Source organism: Paramormyrops kingsleyae, chromosome 1 (assembly GCF_048594095.1).
Source record: "Paramormyrops kingsleyae isolate MSU_618 chromosome 1, PKINGS_0.4, whole genome shotgun sequence".
Lineage (NCBI taxonomy): Eukaryota > Metazoa > Chordata > Actinopteri > Osteoglossiformes > Mormyridae > Paramormyrops > Paramormyrops kingsleyae.
The window spans coordinates 13823179-13842441 of NC_132797.1; the positions used below are offsets into that span (position 1 = coordinate 13823179).

General features: G+C 42.4%; 1 protein-coding gene across 9 annotated transcripts in view; it reads left to right on the top strand.

Moving 5' to 3' along the window:
* The first annotated feature begins 8222 nt into the window (after positions 1–8222).
* ppp1r12a (protein phosphatase 1, regulatory subunit 12A) overlaps positions 8223–19263 on the top strand; it is a 44452-nt gene continuing 33411 nt past the window's right edge. For all 9 annotated transcript variants that reach the window (XM_072710048.1, XM_072710043.1, XM_072710044.1 and 6 more), the window contains exon 1: positions 8223–8552. In XM_072710048.1, the coding sequence (XP_072566149.1) occupies positions 8316–8552 (237 nt within the window). In that variant the 5' untranslated portion in view covers positions 8223–8315. The remainder of the gene's footprint in view (positions 8553–19263) is intronic.

A 19263-nucleotide genomic window follows, 5' to 3' on the forward strand; every position in this document is an offset into this window, starting at 1 on the left:
GCTGGTTAATATTAGCAGACAGGCAATTTGGTCTGTCAACGGGACTGCTGGTGGATGCAGGTCTCATAACCAAAACCACAAAGGCCAGCATCACGGTGCTCAAAGGGCTGATGGGAATGACGCTGGGCTCCCATCTAACAGAAAGAGGGTCGAAATGGGCAGAGGGGGGCGGGGCTTCGTGCATTCTGACATCAGTGGGAAGCCCCACTATCTGATTGGCCGGAGAATAATGGCCACGTTCAGAAGACATCTGCTGTATAAACGACAGAGATTCATATTCCTCACATGCTTTGAAATCGCCGTATTCCAGGAACTAGAAAAACACTGATAATGCCACAATCCATTATAATCCTTGTAATGTAAAAAACCTTCTGCGGTAACAACCAGTATCGTTATTTTTAATTTATTTGCCAGAGAGCAAGTCCCTTATAGGGTATCCGGTTGTGACATAAACCAGAATGTGCAGTACTAAAATGTATGTGAAATTGATCTATAAGATATAAATATGATGACTTCTCCTGCAGTTTAATTAAGGTGTCTCTGTGCTGGTCTGAGATCACATTAAGTATAAAATCCATGCAGGAAAAGCAGAGGAAACCCATTTCATCCATACAAGGAGGTGGGTTCATGCTCTGTAGGCTGCTACCTGTCCCTGAGCCAAAGAGTCTGCATAGTGCATAAAACCAGTTAAATGAAGCTACCGGCTGCATTGTGAAGAGGGGATGATGGGCAACACAGGAATGACACAGGCCAAGGAGGCCTCCCACGAAAAGGTCGAGGTGGATTGGGGCAAGGCGCCTGCTGGCAGTGATGGTGGGCCATTGAGGTCCCAGGGTCCTCTCAATTAAGATAAGGAATACACAGTCTTAGTTTTCTTCAGTACAGGGTCACAGTCAGCCTGGAGCCCGGGAATCATGGGGCACGAGGGAGAGAACATAATTAAAGGGAATAATTAAATACAGCACAGTGATCTATAACATCCTATTATTAATGTATGTTGGTCAGAATTAGGCCATCAGCATTATATTAGTAAACTATGCTGTGTTCATGTCTCTTCCTTACTCAGCTTCCAATACAGTACGTTACATAACATCATTCCATTTATTTCATTCATAATGAAATACGTCTTTTGAGAAAAATTATAATAAGGCAATGAGTGAACTACTGAACTCTTCAGAGCCATCAAGACATGTAAGATGTGTGTTCAAGGCATAACTTTGGGTTGTGCATCAGGAGGATTGAGGTCTCCACCCATTTAAGGGGGTCCGGGGGGTTACGCTGGCTGGTTTTTCCCATTCCCCCATAATTTACATCAATGTATGTGTCTATAAAGCACAAATGAGTTGTGTAGCTGTTATCTTTTCAAATTCAGATCCCAGGAGGGTTGTGCCAATGGACCTCTTAGCTAAATTTCCTTTGAGCAAGGACTCGAGGACTGTTTCCCAGTCGTGACACCGAGAGAGAGCTGAAATACGAATGCACTTGCGGTGACACCTGATCCCGGCACTGGACTCTGCCTTTAAATGGTGTGCGACAGCGGCAGTACTCTCTGCTGCATCCATCGGCCATTTGAAGTGTGTGTGGCCCTGTTATTATTTCTTTGCCGATATCTGAGGAATGTTCTGCGCTCTCTGTGGATGTGCATGTATGTCTTGACTATTTTTAGCCCTGTCCTGCTGGCTGTTGTGTTCATGTGATGTCACATCTCAGTACCAAATGAATTATCATACTCTTAGCTGAGATTTATTTTTTTTTGCCTAAAAATTCTAGAATATTTTTCAATTATCTTTCTTATGATTCATATACCAGTTGCCAAACAGAGCAAAGACTTCTAAATAGCCTCTCGAAGTCTGAAGTGAGTCGAACGAAAAGGAAACGCACAACAACATCCTGTCAGCCAAAATGGATCACGATGGAATGCGTGAGGAGTGTCAGACACGAGTCAAGGCACTTATTATCTCATGAAACCTGTCTGCTGCTTGTCGGTGATATTTATTTCTGACAAGAATTACTCATAGAAATGTCATCTTGTCATTACATCAAACCTGCAAAAAATGCTCTTCCGTGTCATCTTTGTTGATTTACAGTAAACAGATACAAATTTCTAAAAAGGAAAGATTAAAATAAGTACAATGAAACAGGCCATGAGTACTTCACCCCACTATTTTACATCACACATAAGCTACATTCATCAGCATCAAAATACACATTGACTGCTAAATTATGTTTTATTTATTTAGAAGACGCTTTTAATTTTTTGAGAAAGCAGATGATCCCTGAAGTGACCTGGGGTAAAGGTCTTGCTTAGGGGCTGTCATTACATTAGTTATTACACTATAAGCTGCTACAGGGGCCCAACGACGAAATCTCTGGGATCTGACCCAACAACCTCATCCTGATCACAGGCACAGCACCCTACCCTGCTGAGTCATTTTGAAACGGACTTTTTTATCGCTCTTTCACAAACGCATTGCACAAGCCGTATATTGTTTGTAATGGTCCAGCACTGTTCTTCACCATTTAGACTCTGTGTGTGAGTGGTGAGGAGGCCACGCGGATGGTGAGAAAAGCCATCGGCAAGTTTGCTTGGGGTCATTCACCCGTGACCCCTATTATCCCACTGAAACACACTTCCCATTTACTGACATTTAGCAGCTGCTTATTGTGTTATAAAATTTACTAATTTTACTAATTTTAATTCTGAAATAACTGAATGAGGTGATGGTATGGGAGATGGTATGGGATGGGAGTGATGTTTGGAGAAGCATTAGTGACAGCATGTCTGTAATGTGATCAACCCCTAATGCATAATAATATTACTATGTGTTTGGCTTAAAGCTAATGCTAAAGTTTCTATGGCTTTGAATATTTAGCAGGTTATGATATTTGCAATGGGATTCATTGTGTTACAGGCTTATAATGAATCTGATACATGATCACCATGAATAAGGAACAGAAGCCTTTTTTGACTGTTTAAAATGTCCTTATTTTGTTCTGCACTTGTATGTATGAATAATGTAAGTCTAACATATTTTATTTATAGCCATCCACACCATGTACCATAGGGCAGCAGATGGCATATACAATGAAGGGTGTGGGTTCATAACCCGAAGGATTCTGCCTCATGTACCAGGAGGGGCCTTTTTCTCATGTCCTTGATCCAGGCACTTAGTATAAATCGGCATGATATAGTATCTAAGCTGAGAATGGCAAGTTACACCAACCACGTTCCAATTCAAAAATCAAAATCCTTTTTTTTGTAATGAAAGCATAATAGTACAGGCTATGTGAAGCTTCTGGTATCATTATTTCATTGTATGAATGTGGTAATGCCCTTCTGTATTTTATTACACATGTTAATGCCGTGCAGATATTTTGGCTTATAAATGAGAAATACTGTAAAGAGTGATGAGGTGAGACGCAAGGCTTGAACTCTTGAACTCGGAGACATGGAGGAGGTATGTGAACAGTTGCCGTAATTATGACTGGCCCATAGAGCAGATCCAGGTTTTAATATCAACCCATTAGGAGAGAGACATTGACCACATGGGGTAATACTGGACCGGAGCCACCCCTGAACCCACAGACAGGACCTTGGCACAAAGCAAGAGCGAAATAAACACCCCCCAGAGAGATTTCTCCAATGAGCTGGTGAAAGTAGGTGGGGCATCAGTGAAAAGGGAACACGGGCATTTCTGGAGCAGATGATGAATTGGTGTGGGAAGTCATACTTTGGCAAAGAGTGGCAAAGAGTGGCTATCAAGGGAAACCACGTGAAAGACTTGAAACTTTTTTTAATACGTTACACACAATAAAATAATTCAATGATATCATTCGCTAATGATTCAAATGTTCAGAAGCGTGGTGTGAAAGAAAATGAAAAAAGAAAACTAAATAAATATTTAAAGTATTCCATCATATGTATCACCCCCCCCCCCCCGCCTAAATTTTCACGATACTCACTACACTCACTGCACAGAAGCAGGGTGACCCATGAACGCATGAGTCTCGCCATCTTAAACCAAAGCAATCGAATGCTGCCAAATAAAATGCCTCTCATGGGTGTCTACCAATAAAAAGTGTTTTGTCCCAGGAATGGGATGTCAGAGATACCAGAGAGACTGTAAGTGGGGATTTGAGTGGCCCTCGACGTGTTTTGGGGAGCCGACAGCCAGGCAATGTGAAGAGACTAAACACACTCAGACCCTTCTGTGAAGTCCCTTCTGTGAAGTCCCTTCTGTGAAGTCCCTTTGCACCCTCACCTGAGTGGCCCTTTTCTTCCTGGTCTGCACTTTTAATGTAGCCAATTTTAGCTTTTAGTTCAGACCCATTACAAGTGGGTGTGCAGCTCTAGATTTGTCCTATTATTAGCCCATTTTTCTTTCAAACAAGGTCACTCCAGCAGGCTATTTTATAAAGCTATTACTTCTCATTTTTCCTGCTCTAATAATGTCTTCCAGCAAGCAGAGTAACATGATGCCTGCAGAAAAGAAGTAGAAGATGGAGAGGAGGGGACCAGAGCAATGGTTATATTTTGGCACACATCAGTCCATTTTGAGTGTAGCACAAATATCAGAGGAACCCAGTATTAACATAAGACTTTCTTCAAGGTTTGATTGCCGCGAATGTTAATATTTGTGTTCACCTTGCAGGTGCAATGACTTGCTCTCATCACTGAGACATTTGGCACTCTGCTTGACCATCCCGGTGTATATTCTCTCGCTGGAGCTACACCTTGACTGCTTAGGGAGTTGTCAAATAGAGGCTGTAAGGCTTCAAAGCTGAAGGCATTGGACTAGCTGGCTGGTTCACCTGTCCACTGGAGTGGCTGGTGGTCCAAGCCCAGAGGGGCAATAATGAAGGAGTAAAGTCATACGTTGCAGACAAGCTGAGGCATGACTAAGGAAAGCGGAAGAGGAGACACCAGACAATTCATCACTTGGTTGAGGAAGCTCCTAGGAATGAAGAAAGCAAAACAGCAGGAACAGCTGAGATGACACAGGCCAAAACCAGAATACAGCTGGCTGACCATTGACCCTATGCTGTGACAGCGAGTGATTCTCTCTCGCAGACTCTCTATTTACGGGGTAAAGTCATTACCATCAAGTTCTCGTTTCTTTGTCTGTTTTCCTAATTATGCCACAGGTTACTAAAACTGGTGTCAGTATAAAATAATACTTTATTAACCCCAGGGAGGACTTTTTTTAATGTCAGCATGTCAGGTAAAATGTCAACATAAGTATTCATGTGGCAAGAATAATGTTATTTTTATGGGATGCCTTTACCTCAAGATAATCCGGTATGAGCAAAGAAAAGGTATCTAGAATTATAAGGGTGACAGAAGCCAAGTCATAAGACCAGTGTCCAATATTTTTAGAGTTGTTTTCCCCGGTGACAGGAATCAAACTATGTTATGCTATGTTGCCAATAACTGCAGCCAATATGCATGCTAGCACAATGGAACAACTTGTGGTTTTGACAATTAACCCAAAGCCTCCCCATGACATTGACAGGTGACATGATGTACAAAACTCAGTTAAAGCCATTTCTATCCAAACTATGCATTTAATGATTGAATGATTCACTGAGACACAATAAAAACTCACAGCTCCTTGTAGGGCAAGGTCTGTCAGATCTGCTGCTAAAGAGAACATGTCAAAGCACGCCTGACAGCCACATTTAGTGTAGTGGATTAAGAGCTGACTTAATCTAAGTATCTTTTTTTGTCCATTGATAAGATCAAAGCATGTGGCATGACCGAGATGTATTCTGGGTATTCTGTGTGTCAGGCATGGGGGTGGTACAGTGACTGACAGCAGGCCGATGGTTTAGCTCAGAAGGTGCTTGTTAGTACTGCTAGTTTGCTGATCTCACATAACCCGTGATTAACTGTTCTGGTGTCTCCTCTTGTAAACACCAGTCTACTTCATAGCAGAAGCAGCAAGAGTAAATATCTGGGAGTTCCCTTGTGTCTTCAATAGGTCTGTGAGCACTGTAACCAATTCATCAAGGCAGATTAGAGCTTCAAACAAAATATAGAGAAGGTGGTCACCTATGAAGTTTAAAATGCCGCAGTACAATTACTCACAGAAGCCAGGTCAGAAACAAAGGAAATCATTTGCCTGTTGCTGTATCGTTAATTTTGTCTTAAGGAAATTCACAATCACAATATACCTCTACAGCTGATTTTGTAGCCATACTTAAGATCTCTGTGTTGTTCCCTTTGCTTCCCATCAACATACTTTGCTTCACAAATCATTTCAGGGGAACAATTTCTCTGGAAAGACTCAATTAAAATGCCAATTGCCAATTAACTCAGAGAAACAACAGTGGTGAATAACCTAGATTAGACAAAACGTGGAATACAAAGGATGAATGGGAAAGGCAAGGGGAGGCAATTTTGATTAAGTGTCCCTTTCAAGTCCTGTGAATAGGGGCTTGGACTTGTCTGTTGCAAGCACTGTAGCTGATGTGATTCAAGAGGGCCAGTTTCTCGTAAGTCACATGACTATGGTCCTGGAAGGCCTGGCACTCGGAGAGTCAGCACTGAGTATGCACCTGACATATAGTCAGCCACAGGCTAAGAATCTAGGTCAGAGGCCACAAACTGCCAGCGCATGGGTCAGAATCGGCCCTCGAGACAGTTTTATATGGCCCATTACATGTTTTTAGTTCACTTAGTTCATAAATCCGGTATAGATTGATCTTGTGTTTTCCACTTTGTGAATATTCATTTTCGTGATGTGCATAGACATGGTTGTATTTAACAGATTAACAGAATACATATACATTTCCCTCTCTATCATTTCTTTTTTCAACTCATAAAAAATAGCTCAAGTGACCCCCTTGTAAGAAGATCTCCTAAAACATGACCCCCATGTTATTTGAATTTGAGAACCCTGATCTAAGTGTACCAACTTTGATTTGTCTTCTTTGATTATTTTTTTGGTTTCATAAAACCAGAGTTCAATACATGCTTATCTGTCTGTAATGACTCAGTTGTGAATGACTATAGATTTTTAAATTAGACTTAGAATAGGTATTCCAGGTGTTTGTTGACATTTAATAGATTTGTACTGTAAGGTATTTTGAATAAGAGAGTTATCAAATGCATGTATGATTTTGACATGTTAATTTTAGTATGTCACCCTTGTGAACCAAAGCATTCCCATATGAGGAATGTGATTGACAGTATTCGGAAACTCTTTGATGACTCTGTGATTACAGCAGGCTTGCTCATTAACAAGCTCCATTCTTAAAAACCAAGTTTACTTCTGCAAACAAACCACTTCCAAACCATGAGCTGGTTTTTAAGCACATGGCAATACACACCTCCCTCGGGAAGCTGAGGACGTCTAGTCAACTTATTAATTGTTACTCCAACGCCTTGAACTTATTCAGTCTTCCACCATTCCAAACAACAAAAGTATGTGATCTGATTTTATAGATGTAGTAACTGTCATCATAACAGCTACTGGTCAGAGCAAAAGCAGTTACCCAAAGCAGAGACAGAAAAGCCAAACTCCACCCACCACACCTGAGTGACACAGCTATTACAGTAATATGTTAAAACACATTACACATTGCTCTGCCTCCTCCCATCTTTGCATATAGTAATATGTTATAATTGTAAAATTATGTGATCGTGTTTGCACCTGTCCAGCCAGTCTTGCTGCCAACCCATAAGTTATCTATTTATCTATTCATGTTACCTATAAATGTAATCCACTGTATTACTCTCATGGGAGTTGAGTTCTATGTTCTGTAGCTTGCAATACACATCATACGAATGGCTGCAGAGCAAACATCTATTTTATTAAAGTACAGGATTTCAACCTGGGGGCCTCTGTTTTCATGTGGGGGTTCCTGGTTTAAAAAAAAGTTCTAAAACCATGCAGTAGATGTAGCAATAATGTGATCCTAATAAATAATAATAAATAAGAAAAATGCTTTATATATATATATATATATATATATATATATATATATATATATATATCTTTTTAATCTCAAAGGCAGTTAAATTAGAATGAGATATTTTAGAATATCAAAAAAAAAAAGCCCATTATTGACGGGTCAGCGAAGTCGGTCACATGACATCTCTGCTTGTTGTTAACACTAGTGATGACGTGATACTGCAGGGCCTGGAATGGTGATGTCATCATCTCGCGAGTTTTCAGTATGCCATCCAGACGCTCACCGATCCTGTACCCCCCCCCACCCCCCTTGTTTCCACGCCCAGTGATCTGTGGGATAGTGGCAGTATAAAGTATATCCTCCCTCAGAAAGAGATAAGGAGCTAAGGCAAGAGAGGGATGAAGATGGCGGACGCTAAGCAGAAGAGGAACGAGCAGCTGAAGCGGTGGCTGGGCTCGGAGACCGACCTCGAGCCGCCTATACTAAAGAAGAAGAAGACGAAGGTGAAGTTCGACGACGGCGCCGTCTTCCTGGCCGCCTGCTCGAGCGGCGACACCGAAGAGGTGCTGCGATTGCTAGACCGGGGCGCAGACATCAACTACGCCAATGTGGATGGACTCACTGCCCTCCACCAGGTCTGTATGCCCTGCTGCCCGTTCACTAGCCAGCCGTGGCCGCTTGCTCGGGTGCCGCGAGTCCTCGGTGCCTGGACGCGGGGCCGAGCGCGCGATCCAAAGGACGCGCGACGGCGCGCTGTCTGTCGCGTCAGAGGCTTCCCTTTTATTCAGTTTGTCGTTTTTTCCCCACAAAGAGGACACTGGCGAAACCTCCGTTACTCAGCATTGCCTGGCCAGCGTAACTGAAAGTGTCAAACGGTCAGGTCTGGGGCGAAGGGGGCTTGGGCGGCGGTGTCTCTGTTGACGGTGGCTGGCTGGCCGGCCGGCCTCCTCCTCCTCCTCCTCCTCCATACAAACACGTACTGTGTGTAAACAGTGTACTGGTGTGTAAAAGTGGGCATCCGCATGTGTGTAAACATTAAACGTAACTGTCCGTCCAGCACTGTAGCAGATACCTGGCCGTCGCGGTGTGTAAATTGGACGCGGACAGTGCCAACACACAAGTCCTTTAAATTAACAGCGCTTAATTTTCTTTTATATCATGATCTGCTTTTTCATGGTGAGACTCCGGCCCCTCTGTTAAATTTGACCTGCATCTAGTGATCTGTGTCTGACTGACTGAGACCATCTAAGATGTAATTGGCCGGTGCTTTTGCTCTGTTGTGTTGCATAGCTGATGCTGGGGTCTCCCTTGCGTATAAAACGCAGAGAAGCATGATCGTTTTGCTGTATTGCTAAGTCTTATGTACGGGGACGGTGCATTATCGGTATGTTTTTTTTTTTTGGGCGTTACGGTTGTGTCGCAGTGGCCCGGGAGGAGATGGGACGTAATGGGGCGCCCCCTTAGTGTTTGTAAATAAGCCATCGGACAGCCGGGGGCGCGGTCGCGGCGGCGGCGGCGGGGGGGGTCATCTGAGAACTTCTGGGATAAAAGTTTGATCCAGGAAGATAATAATAAGTGCAGTTATTTAAAAAGTAAATAAATAACAGTTAATTTTCTTTAGTGGTACATGGTATAGGCAATGTGTTGCTCAGTGAGTTGCAGATCTGTCTATGTCCGGAATGTTCAAATCCCTAGGAAAGCAGAGTAATACTATTATTCTAACCTTGAGCAAGGCCTTTAACATCAACTGCCCTAGGTCTGGATGCTGGCTGACCACATGTTCTTACCCAAAGCTTTGCTGTGACTTTGAGTGTATATGTATGTGCTATCTATGTATATAGGTGTGTGTGTGCCTGTGTCACTGTTCTGTATACTTGATGATTTCATAATAGATACAATATGTTTAAGGGCTTCTCCAGGATGTGGTGTCACAGCTGGTGTAAGTCTCCTTTTAGACATTTGAATCTAACATTGCAACAAAGACAAAAACAAAAAGAAATTGTCAACAAAGACTTAAGTACAACTGAGACAATGTATGGTTCACTGTCAGAAGTTGAAGTTGTCTTCAGGTGAAATGTGCCAGAGAGAAAACACTGTTGCCCACTGTGCCATTTACTGTAAACTTGACTCATGGGTCTAGGGTTATTGTGTGTGCTTATATATGAAAAGGCTTTGATTAGCTTAGGGCGGCAGGGTATAAAACTGACCTGACACAGTGGGATTCACTGTTTGACAGGAGTAGTGAAGAATATTTGAGTAATCAGGGTATGTTGAACAGCAGTAAGGCACCAAAAATGTCTGCTTTATTGGGACTGCTGCCGAGTCTGAAACTATGCTTCTGTGGTTAACTTCAGGTTTGACTTCACCATTGGGTTATAATTAGTTCATAGGAGCTGTACATGGCCATAACATGTACATAGTCTGTCTGATCTTGTGCTACTCATCTTGCTTGCACAGATGCCTCATCCACTGTGTGCGGCAGAATAAAGTAGCCATACAACATCTTGTATACATTGTGGTTTGTGTGGTTCTGTTTTCCAAGTGGTTGCCTTTTGAGGCAGATTTGCTTCACTCTAGTGATAAACTCCCAAGTTTTCCTTTCTGATCTGTGTTGGATTCTCCTTGTGAGGTCAATTGTTACTTAACCATTGTTTTTAGAAATTGGGTCCTCACCCTTGTTTTATTTACTGCTGGAGTCAAATGTAATTTGGAAAGGATTTATAAAGGGTGATATTGAGGGTGGTATCACTGTCTTTGGCAAAGGAAAGACCAAGTGCTGACCCAGGGATTGCATTTATTTGATGGACTCCAGGGAAACGCAGTCCAGTCGAATTCATGTTAAGCTGGGTCCTTCTCCCTGCCTTTCTCATTTTGAATGGGCTGTTTGTGTTGCTATAGTCATTGGCATAAGATCAGCCACATGTATGGGGACTTTAAAGAGTTCATGGCTCACAATACCATTGTTAAACAAGCCCCATAATGAACTTCAACTTGAAAATGAATACTGGTCCTCATAAAAGGTGCAGACCTAGATTAATTCTGGTTTTCAAGGGATTACTAAATCACAATTCTCAAGACAACTTTTTGTTAAGGATATTTTATGTCAGTTTTACTTAGGAAACTGTTTCTGTATGTGCTGCATGGCTATAAAAAGCCATAGTTCTTCCCAAGACCGAGAAGACAAGATGCTACTTTGATCTTTGTTGCTTTGAGATGCTTGTAGTCCTTCTTACAGCAGTGTTATCCAAGCCGCTGAGCTGGTCTATGTACAAGTAGCTTCTCTGACATCCCTGCCTCCTATCTCCCACTCCACAGCTTAGTGGGAGGAGTTTCATTTTTGGCTTTCATGTATTAAACCCCTGGTACAAGCTAGTAGCCTGTGTCAGCAGTATTGAAGCCCCTGTACCTATGATCTTGAAACTGCAGGGGTGGTACCCTGTCGGTGACTGAGCTTTTTCTGAAACACCTACCCTTCTCAGTCTTGGAACCTGTTGGTAACATGCCTGTCAAGTCAAGTCAGTTTATTTATAAAGCCCATTTAAAACGACAAAGTTGACCAAACTGTACAGGCTGCAATGAAACAAATACTCTTGGACAAATAAAATGAATGAAATAAATAACAACAAATTAATTAAAATTGCAACCTCAATTTCAAAACAATCATGCAGAGGCCAAAAGCTAATGAAAATATGTTTTAAGATGAGATTTAAAATTTTCATCAGTAGGGATAGATTGGATGGCGAGTGGAAGACTATTCCACAGCCTAGGTGCAGCAACTGAGACAGCCTGATCACCATTTTCGTTTTTGGCGTGACCAAGGGACAGACAGCAACATTTGATCAGATGATGTCAGGGACCTTGAAGTGGAATAGGGACATAGGAGATCTTCAGTGAAATCTGGAGCCTGACTGTGAAAAGCTTTGTAAACAATAAAACCTTGAAATCAGTTCTCTATCAGACTGGTAAAAATTTGTAATGAGGTAAGTAAAGGGCGACGCTGTGCTTTTAATTTGTACCAGTTAAAAGGCTTGCTGCCACATATGTAGGTGGCACCTGTTTCTTCCTGCATAGTTATAGGGTTTCCCCCCTCCTGCATATTTAAAATAAAATAAAATGTCAGAGTATTAAAGGCCATTATTTATTTCAATTTACTGGAGGTTTATCAAAAATACAGTCTGGAAATTATATAAGATCTGTAAGGCTGTGAATAAACTCACTTAAAGATAGAATAGATGTTTTCAGAAACTGCATGGATGAAATGCATTGACTGTGCAAAGCCACCTGGCAAAAATACATTTTCCTCATAGTTTTTGCATGGGATGGAAAACTCACAAAACAAAGCAAGTTAATCTGGTATGCAATACCAGCTTGGTTTTCAACACCAAATAAAAAAATGGAATAATTTCTCATTGGAGTAAACTGTTGTGTGTTTATGTATCTGCCATTCTGGCACCTTGCACCTGAAATTAGCTCAATGGAGTTGTGTATTTGCAAGCTATACTAATAAGCAATTAAGAACAGGAATTAGAAGAAATATCTCTTGTCTCTTTATGTGCCTACTGCTATTCTTTACCCAGATTGTTTTCTACTTGTTACATAAATATTGAAATGCTGTTTTTTATGGGTCACTTGGCTGCTGAAAGTTCTGAGTGACCAGCACAGGAACACCACACTGATATGGGCTCAGTGGGTGACATTTCAATTCACCATCTGGGGCACAGTGTTCATTGCATGATGGAAGGTGGAAACTGGTCGAGGTGTATGGCATTCCTCAGCAGTTACTATCAAACCCCCACCCCACCACAACTGTGTCATCACCCAGCCTTCACCCCAAAGTCTGAACCTCACCCCCAGCTTCAGAATGTTGCAGCTGATGTCGGGTCAAGGCCTTGATGGAAGTGGGGAAAAATGACACCTTACACAGTATAAGAATGTGGTACTTGTGTGCTTTGTGTGTAAAGGGCTGTCATTCTGTATTTCCCTCCCCTCACAAAACCAAGCTTGATGGAAATTGCCATGCACTAACCATGGAATCAGTTATTACTGTTTTTAAAACACTGTATTATTCCTCTCATTCCTTTTTACTTCATGTCCTTTGCAGAAGTACTGAACCTTCTTTGTTTGTTTCTTTGCCGATGTAGGTACAGAATGGCATTGTTTCCTTGCCTCTTAATTTCTGGCTTTAGGCCCGCAGGTTTGAGCCCACCTTGCATGCATGGTTAGTTTGTGTTCTTTTCTGAATGTTTTTGCCTTGTTGTGATGTATTTGTAATTGAGTAATGTAATTTTAGTTCTTTGTCGTGGCATTTAAATTCTGTGGTTGGTATAGTATGCCATTATTACTGGCAGATGTCCAGTATCACAAGTAGGAATGATAAGGTCACGCATCTTTGTGGTGTCTGTCACTGATTGGCGTGGCTCTTACTAATTACAGAGGATCACCATGTCAGAGGATAACGGTTCCAATGTTTGACATAGCTAAGGCAAACTTAAACTATTTGCCTGTTCATAATTGGTACTTTTAAGTTGTCTGCTGTCTGGAAACCTGTTTTCATCTACAGGAAATCCTTAACTACTGATGAATGCTGCGTATTATTACAGTGCAGCTATTTGACGTAACACATTGATAGAAAGTATCAAGCATTATTTTGGTTAAAAAGTGCATAATTCAAAGTTAAGGATGGATTCGAAGATACTTGCGGCCTTAAATGAAGTGCTCAACAGTGTCCAGAAGAGACATTTGAACATAGAAGCTGAGTGCTGCTTTGCCTTACTGGACCTGCTGCATGTGCCATCTTCTCAACCACTTGTTATGGTGGCCAGTTTGGATAGGTAACTTGCGGGCTCTGTAAGGTGATGTAAATCATCAGGTGGCTTTCTTTAAATGGCAGTACAAATTCTTTTAACACTGATGAATGACGTAGTTGAAATACTTGGGCATGGTTAGTTTCATTTCCAAAGTTATGATCAGGACCCAGACCCCTGTCAGATTTGGATGCAGTTGTTAAAAATTGACTAAATGAGCACTGTGTGATGCCAGCCTTTACAATGTATGTTAAATATGTACGCAGAATGTGTAATAGGGTGGCAACACTTGTTGTTAAAGGCAAATTTGATTTTACAAGCAAATCCTTTAGTGGGCAATTGTAATTTTAAGCAAAATGTACCCTTTTCCTTTTTGTGTTGGTACATTATCTGTCACTTTCTTAAGCCTCAGCTGAAATGTTCAGAGAAGAGCTGTACGTGTTGGTGGTGGGGTATGTGAGGGTCGGACTAACTAAAGCGTTATTACAGGTTGGAACTGGTCTATGCAGGGCTTGCTTGCTAAGGAAGATTCCACAAGAATGTTTAAGGTCAGTTCAGTTATCGGGTCTGACAGACATTTACCTGAAGGATTTTTTTCTCTTTTTTTTTTCTCTTCCTGTCGTCTATAAAATGCAAGATTGCTTGTGTTATTGGCACTGTCTGGTTTAAGTGATAAATATCTGATGCTGTGCAGACTTCTGCATCTCCCATGATTCCCATTGTGCTGTGGTGTTATCTTTAATAGGCCGAGCGCATGCAGTTGGGTTTGTTGATGGATTGTATGAGGAGACTGGTACACCCCCCCCCCATCCAACACAAACACATATCCCAGTCTGAACTTCAGGTAGCATTTGAGCTGAGTAAATGTTTGTGTAATTTCTACCTCAAGCCTTGGGCTCCATCTGTGGATAGTGCAGGGTAATTAGCACATTTACCGTTCTTTAGTATGGTATTGGATAATAATGAAGTCCGGCAGTCACCTGTCAGGACCTTCAGGACCTGTATTGTTAGTGCTAGGCAGCCTGAGTTCACTAGTTTTGTGCAATCAGGAACAAATATCTGTGGTTTAACCCAGTGGACATTCTACAATCGTGGCTGATCTGAGATGGGCTCACGATGATTAGTGTGCATTTTGCCTGAATTAAAGAGACTTTCCAGCTGGAAACTGTAAGCACCCTTGTCCTGTAAAATGGTTACTGGATGGCTGCTGCTCCTATCGGTGCTCCATCTCTAATGTGAAGTGAATGTGAATAATGGAAGGCCATTACGCCTCAAAAAATTAACAAGGAAGACCATGTGTGACCTGTGTAATAAACCTTGCTCAGGATACTTTTCTCCTCCCTCTGCTTATAGGAAAGACTTGGGGTGCTTTTCCCCTGCACCAAGTACAGTACTTTTGGTAAGATACTTTTTGGTACTTTCGATTTTCCATTGACTTCCAGTTGAGTATCAGTACCAAAAGTTCCAGTACTGAAAGTGCCAAACCAGCTGGGGTGGTATTTTGGGGTGGGGTGCTTTCTTTGTCGATTGGTTATGCAAATAGCCTGCTGCTGAAACATAATACAAATGCCGCCTTGAAAGCAGTTTTGAAATCAGAAATTAATTATCTAATTTTAATAAAAGTTAAAAATTAATAAAAATGTGATTTGGTCACAAGAACATATGCAACAAAAAGATAAAAGATGGCTTGACAAGAAATTTCAAAAGTATTTTTGCATAAAGTGTGCCGTCCCAGCGTTGTGATTTTGTTATAAATATAGCAATGTGATAGTATGATATTGTAGTAATAAATATTGGGGTATTTATGAAACAAAAAGGAGTTTCTCACGAACCCATCTAGGAGTGATTTTTAAACAGCAAGGATGGAAATGATTATGACTGTCTCGGAGAACATATGCAGCGCTCATGCAAAAGCAGCAGAGGTAAACTTTAAACTGATTTTTAAACATATAAGAATCTATAAAAGGAATACTAATTAAAATTGCTAAAAAAGAATACTAAAAGAATACTAAAAAAGCTTGCTAAGTATTTTCCTATGGCAGAGTAACAGAGTAAACATATTTTAGCAAAACTAACCTCCGCACTAATGTCCATACAGAATTGAAATTAAGAAAAAGCCTTATTTTAATATAGCTGACTAGCAATGTAAGAATTATATGTGCATAATATGTGATTTTGTGCAATATTAATACCATCAACAAGACATGATATACTACAATCATTTTTCAAATTCAGGACAAAGTACCCCACTTCGCGCATTTGGCGCTGGTACCAGTTTTTACGCTCATGGAAAACCAGCACCTTGAAGTACCATACTTTTTGTACTCTTTCGAAGTACCAAAAGTTCAGTAACTGGTGCAGTGGAAAAACACCCTTGGTGTGTAGAACTTGTGTGTGGGTACTGTCTCTCGGACTCTGGGGACAACTGTGCCTCACCTTATCTCCACCCAGGAAACCAGGGATGTCACGTGATGTAGCAGCGTCACCACATAGCTGGAACCTGTAATTACAGTTTGTAATTGTGTGCGTGTGTGTGTGTGTGTGTGTGTGTGTGTGTGTGTGTTTGGGTGCGTTGTTCCCTGCTCAGAGGAATGCGGTAAACGGGTAATACGGGCTGTACCTGCAAACCAGCTGCTTGGCTAATGAATTTCAATGTCTCCAGGCCTTGGATAGAGTTCAAACCGCCTTTGTGCTTGGTGAGCTCTCAGGTAACACTGCAGATGACATTGCTTAGTGGGCGGGTTACAATGCCCACTGAATTTAGTCTTTATTTAGTTAGGTGCCTGTTTTCCAGTATGTAGATGCGGATAGCTTGTTAAGATCACTGTGTAATGATGCGATTTTTCTGTTGATGTTTTTCTGGAGTGGTATGAAAAATACTGACCCTTACAGCTCTTTTCTTTGCTTGTTGTGTTGTCCCCTGCGATGGCTCTTAATTTTTTTTTTTCCAGCAACTTTAGATGGCGAGTTTGTCATGAATTTATGTGGACGAGAGTAGCGTGCCTTTACAGGCTGTTTAAGTGGAATTGTGGGAAGGAAGGGTTTTCAGGCAAAGACAAGCAGGAAATGTGTGTTTATTTTTCTCACTTCCTCCTGAAGGCCCTTCCAGTGAGCTGCACTTCATCCTCTTTTCGAGCCAGGCTTTTATTACTGGCCCTGCCCCACAGGCCAGCTCCGCCTTACAAATGTAGGCTTTGCAAAATTGACATCTCACAAGCCAAGTGACTCGTCAAGACCCAGAATAATGCTACCCCAATTTTTGTGACAGCCTCTTTGAGGTTGAATCAGGCATGGCACAGGTGGCGTGGCGGTTGGTCATCATAGGGCATTGGGTTTTTCTCATAAGCTACGTTGAACTTGGCTCTCGGGGCTGAACTTCACTATGAGGTAATGCGCCCCCTGTAACGTCACATGACTCTGAAACATCAATGGCCCTGTCATCCTTTCGCACGGGCTTGCTTTCCTTGTTTGTTTACTTTCTCTGTGAATGATGAGTGTTCCTGTGTGTAGTAGGATGAAGTCCTGAAGTGTTCTTTGAGCAGCTGGGGAGCAATTTTGACTTGTGTCCTGCACACGACATTCACAAGTGTGACCTCTTCGACAGTGGCTTCCTGGGCATCTGAGGGTAAAGGCTTAGGGTACACTGAGACACTGGGACGCTGCTCTTCTGAGTACTAAAGGTACACAATCACTCTTCATTTTTGACCTGTTCTTACTCCTTGGTCTTTAATGTTCTGTGGTTTAAAGATCTGGGATCTTGTCACCTTATTTGGTGCAACTGCGGAGAGTTTGCTTTGTATGCACCTCCCCAAGAAGCACTGTCCCCAAAGGGGTGCAGACTCACCACGCCTGTGCAGCGTGTACACGCATGAGCCAGGGCACACATGTGCAAAGGCCGTGAAAAGGAATTCCTTTTGTGGAAACTCCTGTGTATGCCAACGCTGCTGATGTCACTGGAAGGGGTGGGGAGTCTCTGGGTCTGGAGGATTACTTATCTGGGAATTTCTCCCCCAGTATGCCAGACACGGTGTGCTGTTGGGCGGCAGAAGAAAGGGGTTTAAAAACTAGCGAGTGTGGGGTTCACACTAGCTAACTACTACCTTCAGAGAATGACCCTCCTGTGGTGTCCTATAAGGATATGAGGCTCTTAATGGACCCTGCAACCTCGCGTTCATTGTCTTTTGTCCTCTTAACCATTGACTAATAAAAACATTAGGCATATTCTTTTTTTCAGTGCTCTGCCAAACTAAGTTCTGCTTTTATTTTTCGACACTGACCAGCCTTCTCATTTCTGAGTTGCCTTGGAGTCAGGTTTTTCATCAGTGCCGAAAAGTGGGCAGGTTATGTGCTTGAGCAGTATGTGGGGGAGGGCAGATGTGGGAGAAGTGAGGGGGATAGCGCCATTGGCTGACTGGTTTTACCTCATGGGCCACCAGTAGAGTGATAGGCTGTCTGAGAGGTTCAGTGCAAAGCATACAAGGATCACAGAATGGAATATTCCCGCCGACTTCTGGTTTCCGCTGGTTCTGTGTTTTCTCAGGGTTACCATAACGTGTGGTCTTTGGTACAGATGTTTTGCTTGCCTCAGTTCTCAACAGGCTAACTTGGGTAGCAATGCTAAGAGTCATAACTCAGAGGTGTGTATGGAGAGGATGGGTAGTTTAGTTGTTTGTGCTGCATTCGCCTAATCTGATGAATGATGCTGTGGCGCACGTCGGTGACTGAGGACCCACGGCAACGAAATGGAAAGTGGGGCACTTGCAAGAACGTGGCCTTTCTGTCCGAGATGCCGAGTTGTTTGCTGCTCGGCAGCAGCCCAGTCGAGCTTCGGGATCACGTCGTGTGTTCTGACCTGGTGCTGTGGAACCCAGCCGGGCTTCCTGCGTGCTCTCTTACGTAACGCACTTCGCCCGTCTGCCAGACCTCAGCTTCGAGCTCTTACTGCTGTCTGAATAGGAACAGCTTTCCAGGAAGGCCCTATCTGACGGTTGGCCTCGTCTCGCTGCTGTAGTCCATGATAGTAATGATTATGTCATGACATTAATAATGTGTGTGCACCGGCGTGAAACTCGCCACAGAAATTTTAATGATGTCTTTGGGCTGGGTTTACGGAGTTCTGCGCAACTGGTGAGCAGATGCCTTGTTTCTTTTCCAGATGTTGTACCGTGCGATGAGCAGTAACATCATAAATACTTTTTATCTTTCCGCTACTTGTCCCCCTCTTCTGTCTTTTGCAGATTTACTTGTTTTTCTGCAGTAATGACACAAGATGACCTTGCGCTTAAGGAAATTAATTTTGCTTGAGATTAGCTTGGTACTTGACCTGAATTGGTTCCGCATTTACCCAGCAAAGTGAGAGAGCTTGAGCTACAGCAGTGTTTCTCAATCCAGTCCTTGGCGACCCCCGGATAGTCCACATTTTTTGCTCCCGTCTAATATACCTGTACCAGGTATATGGTGTGTTTGATTGACTGGGAGGGAGCAAAAATGTGGACTATCCGGGGGTCCCTGCAGATTGGGTTGAGAAACACTGAGCTAGAAA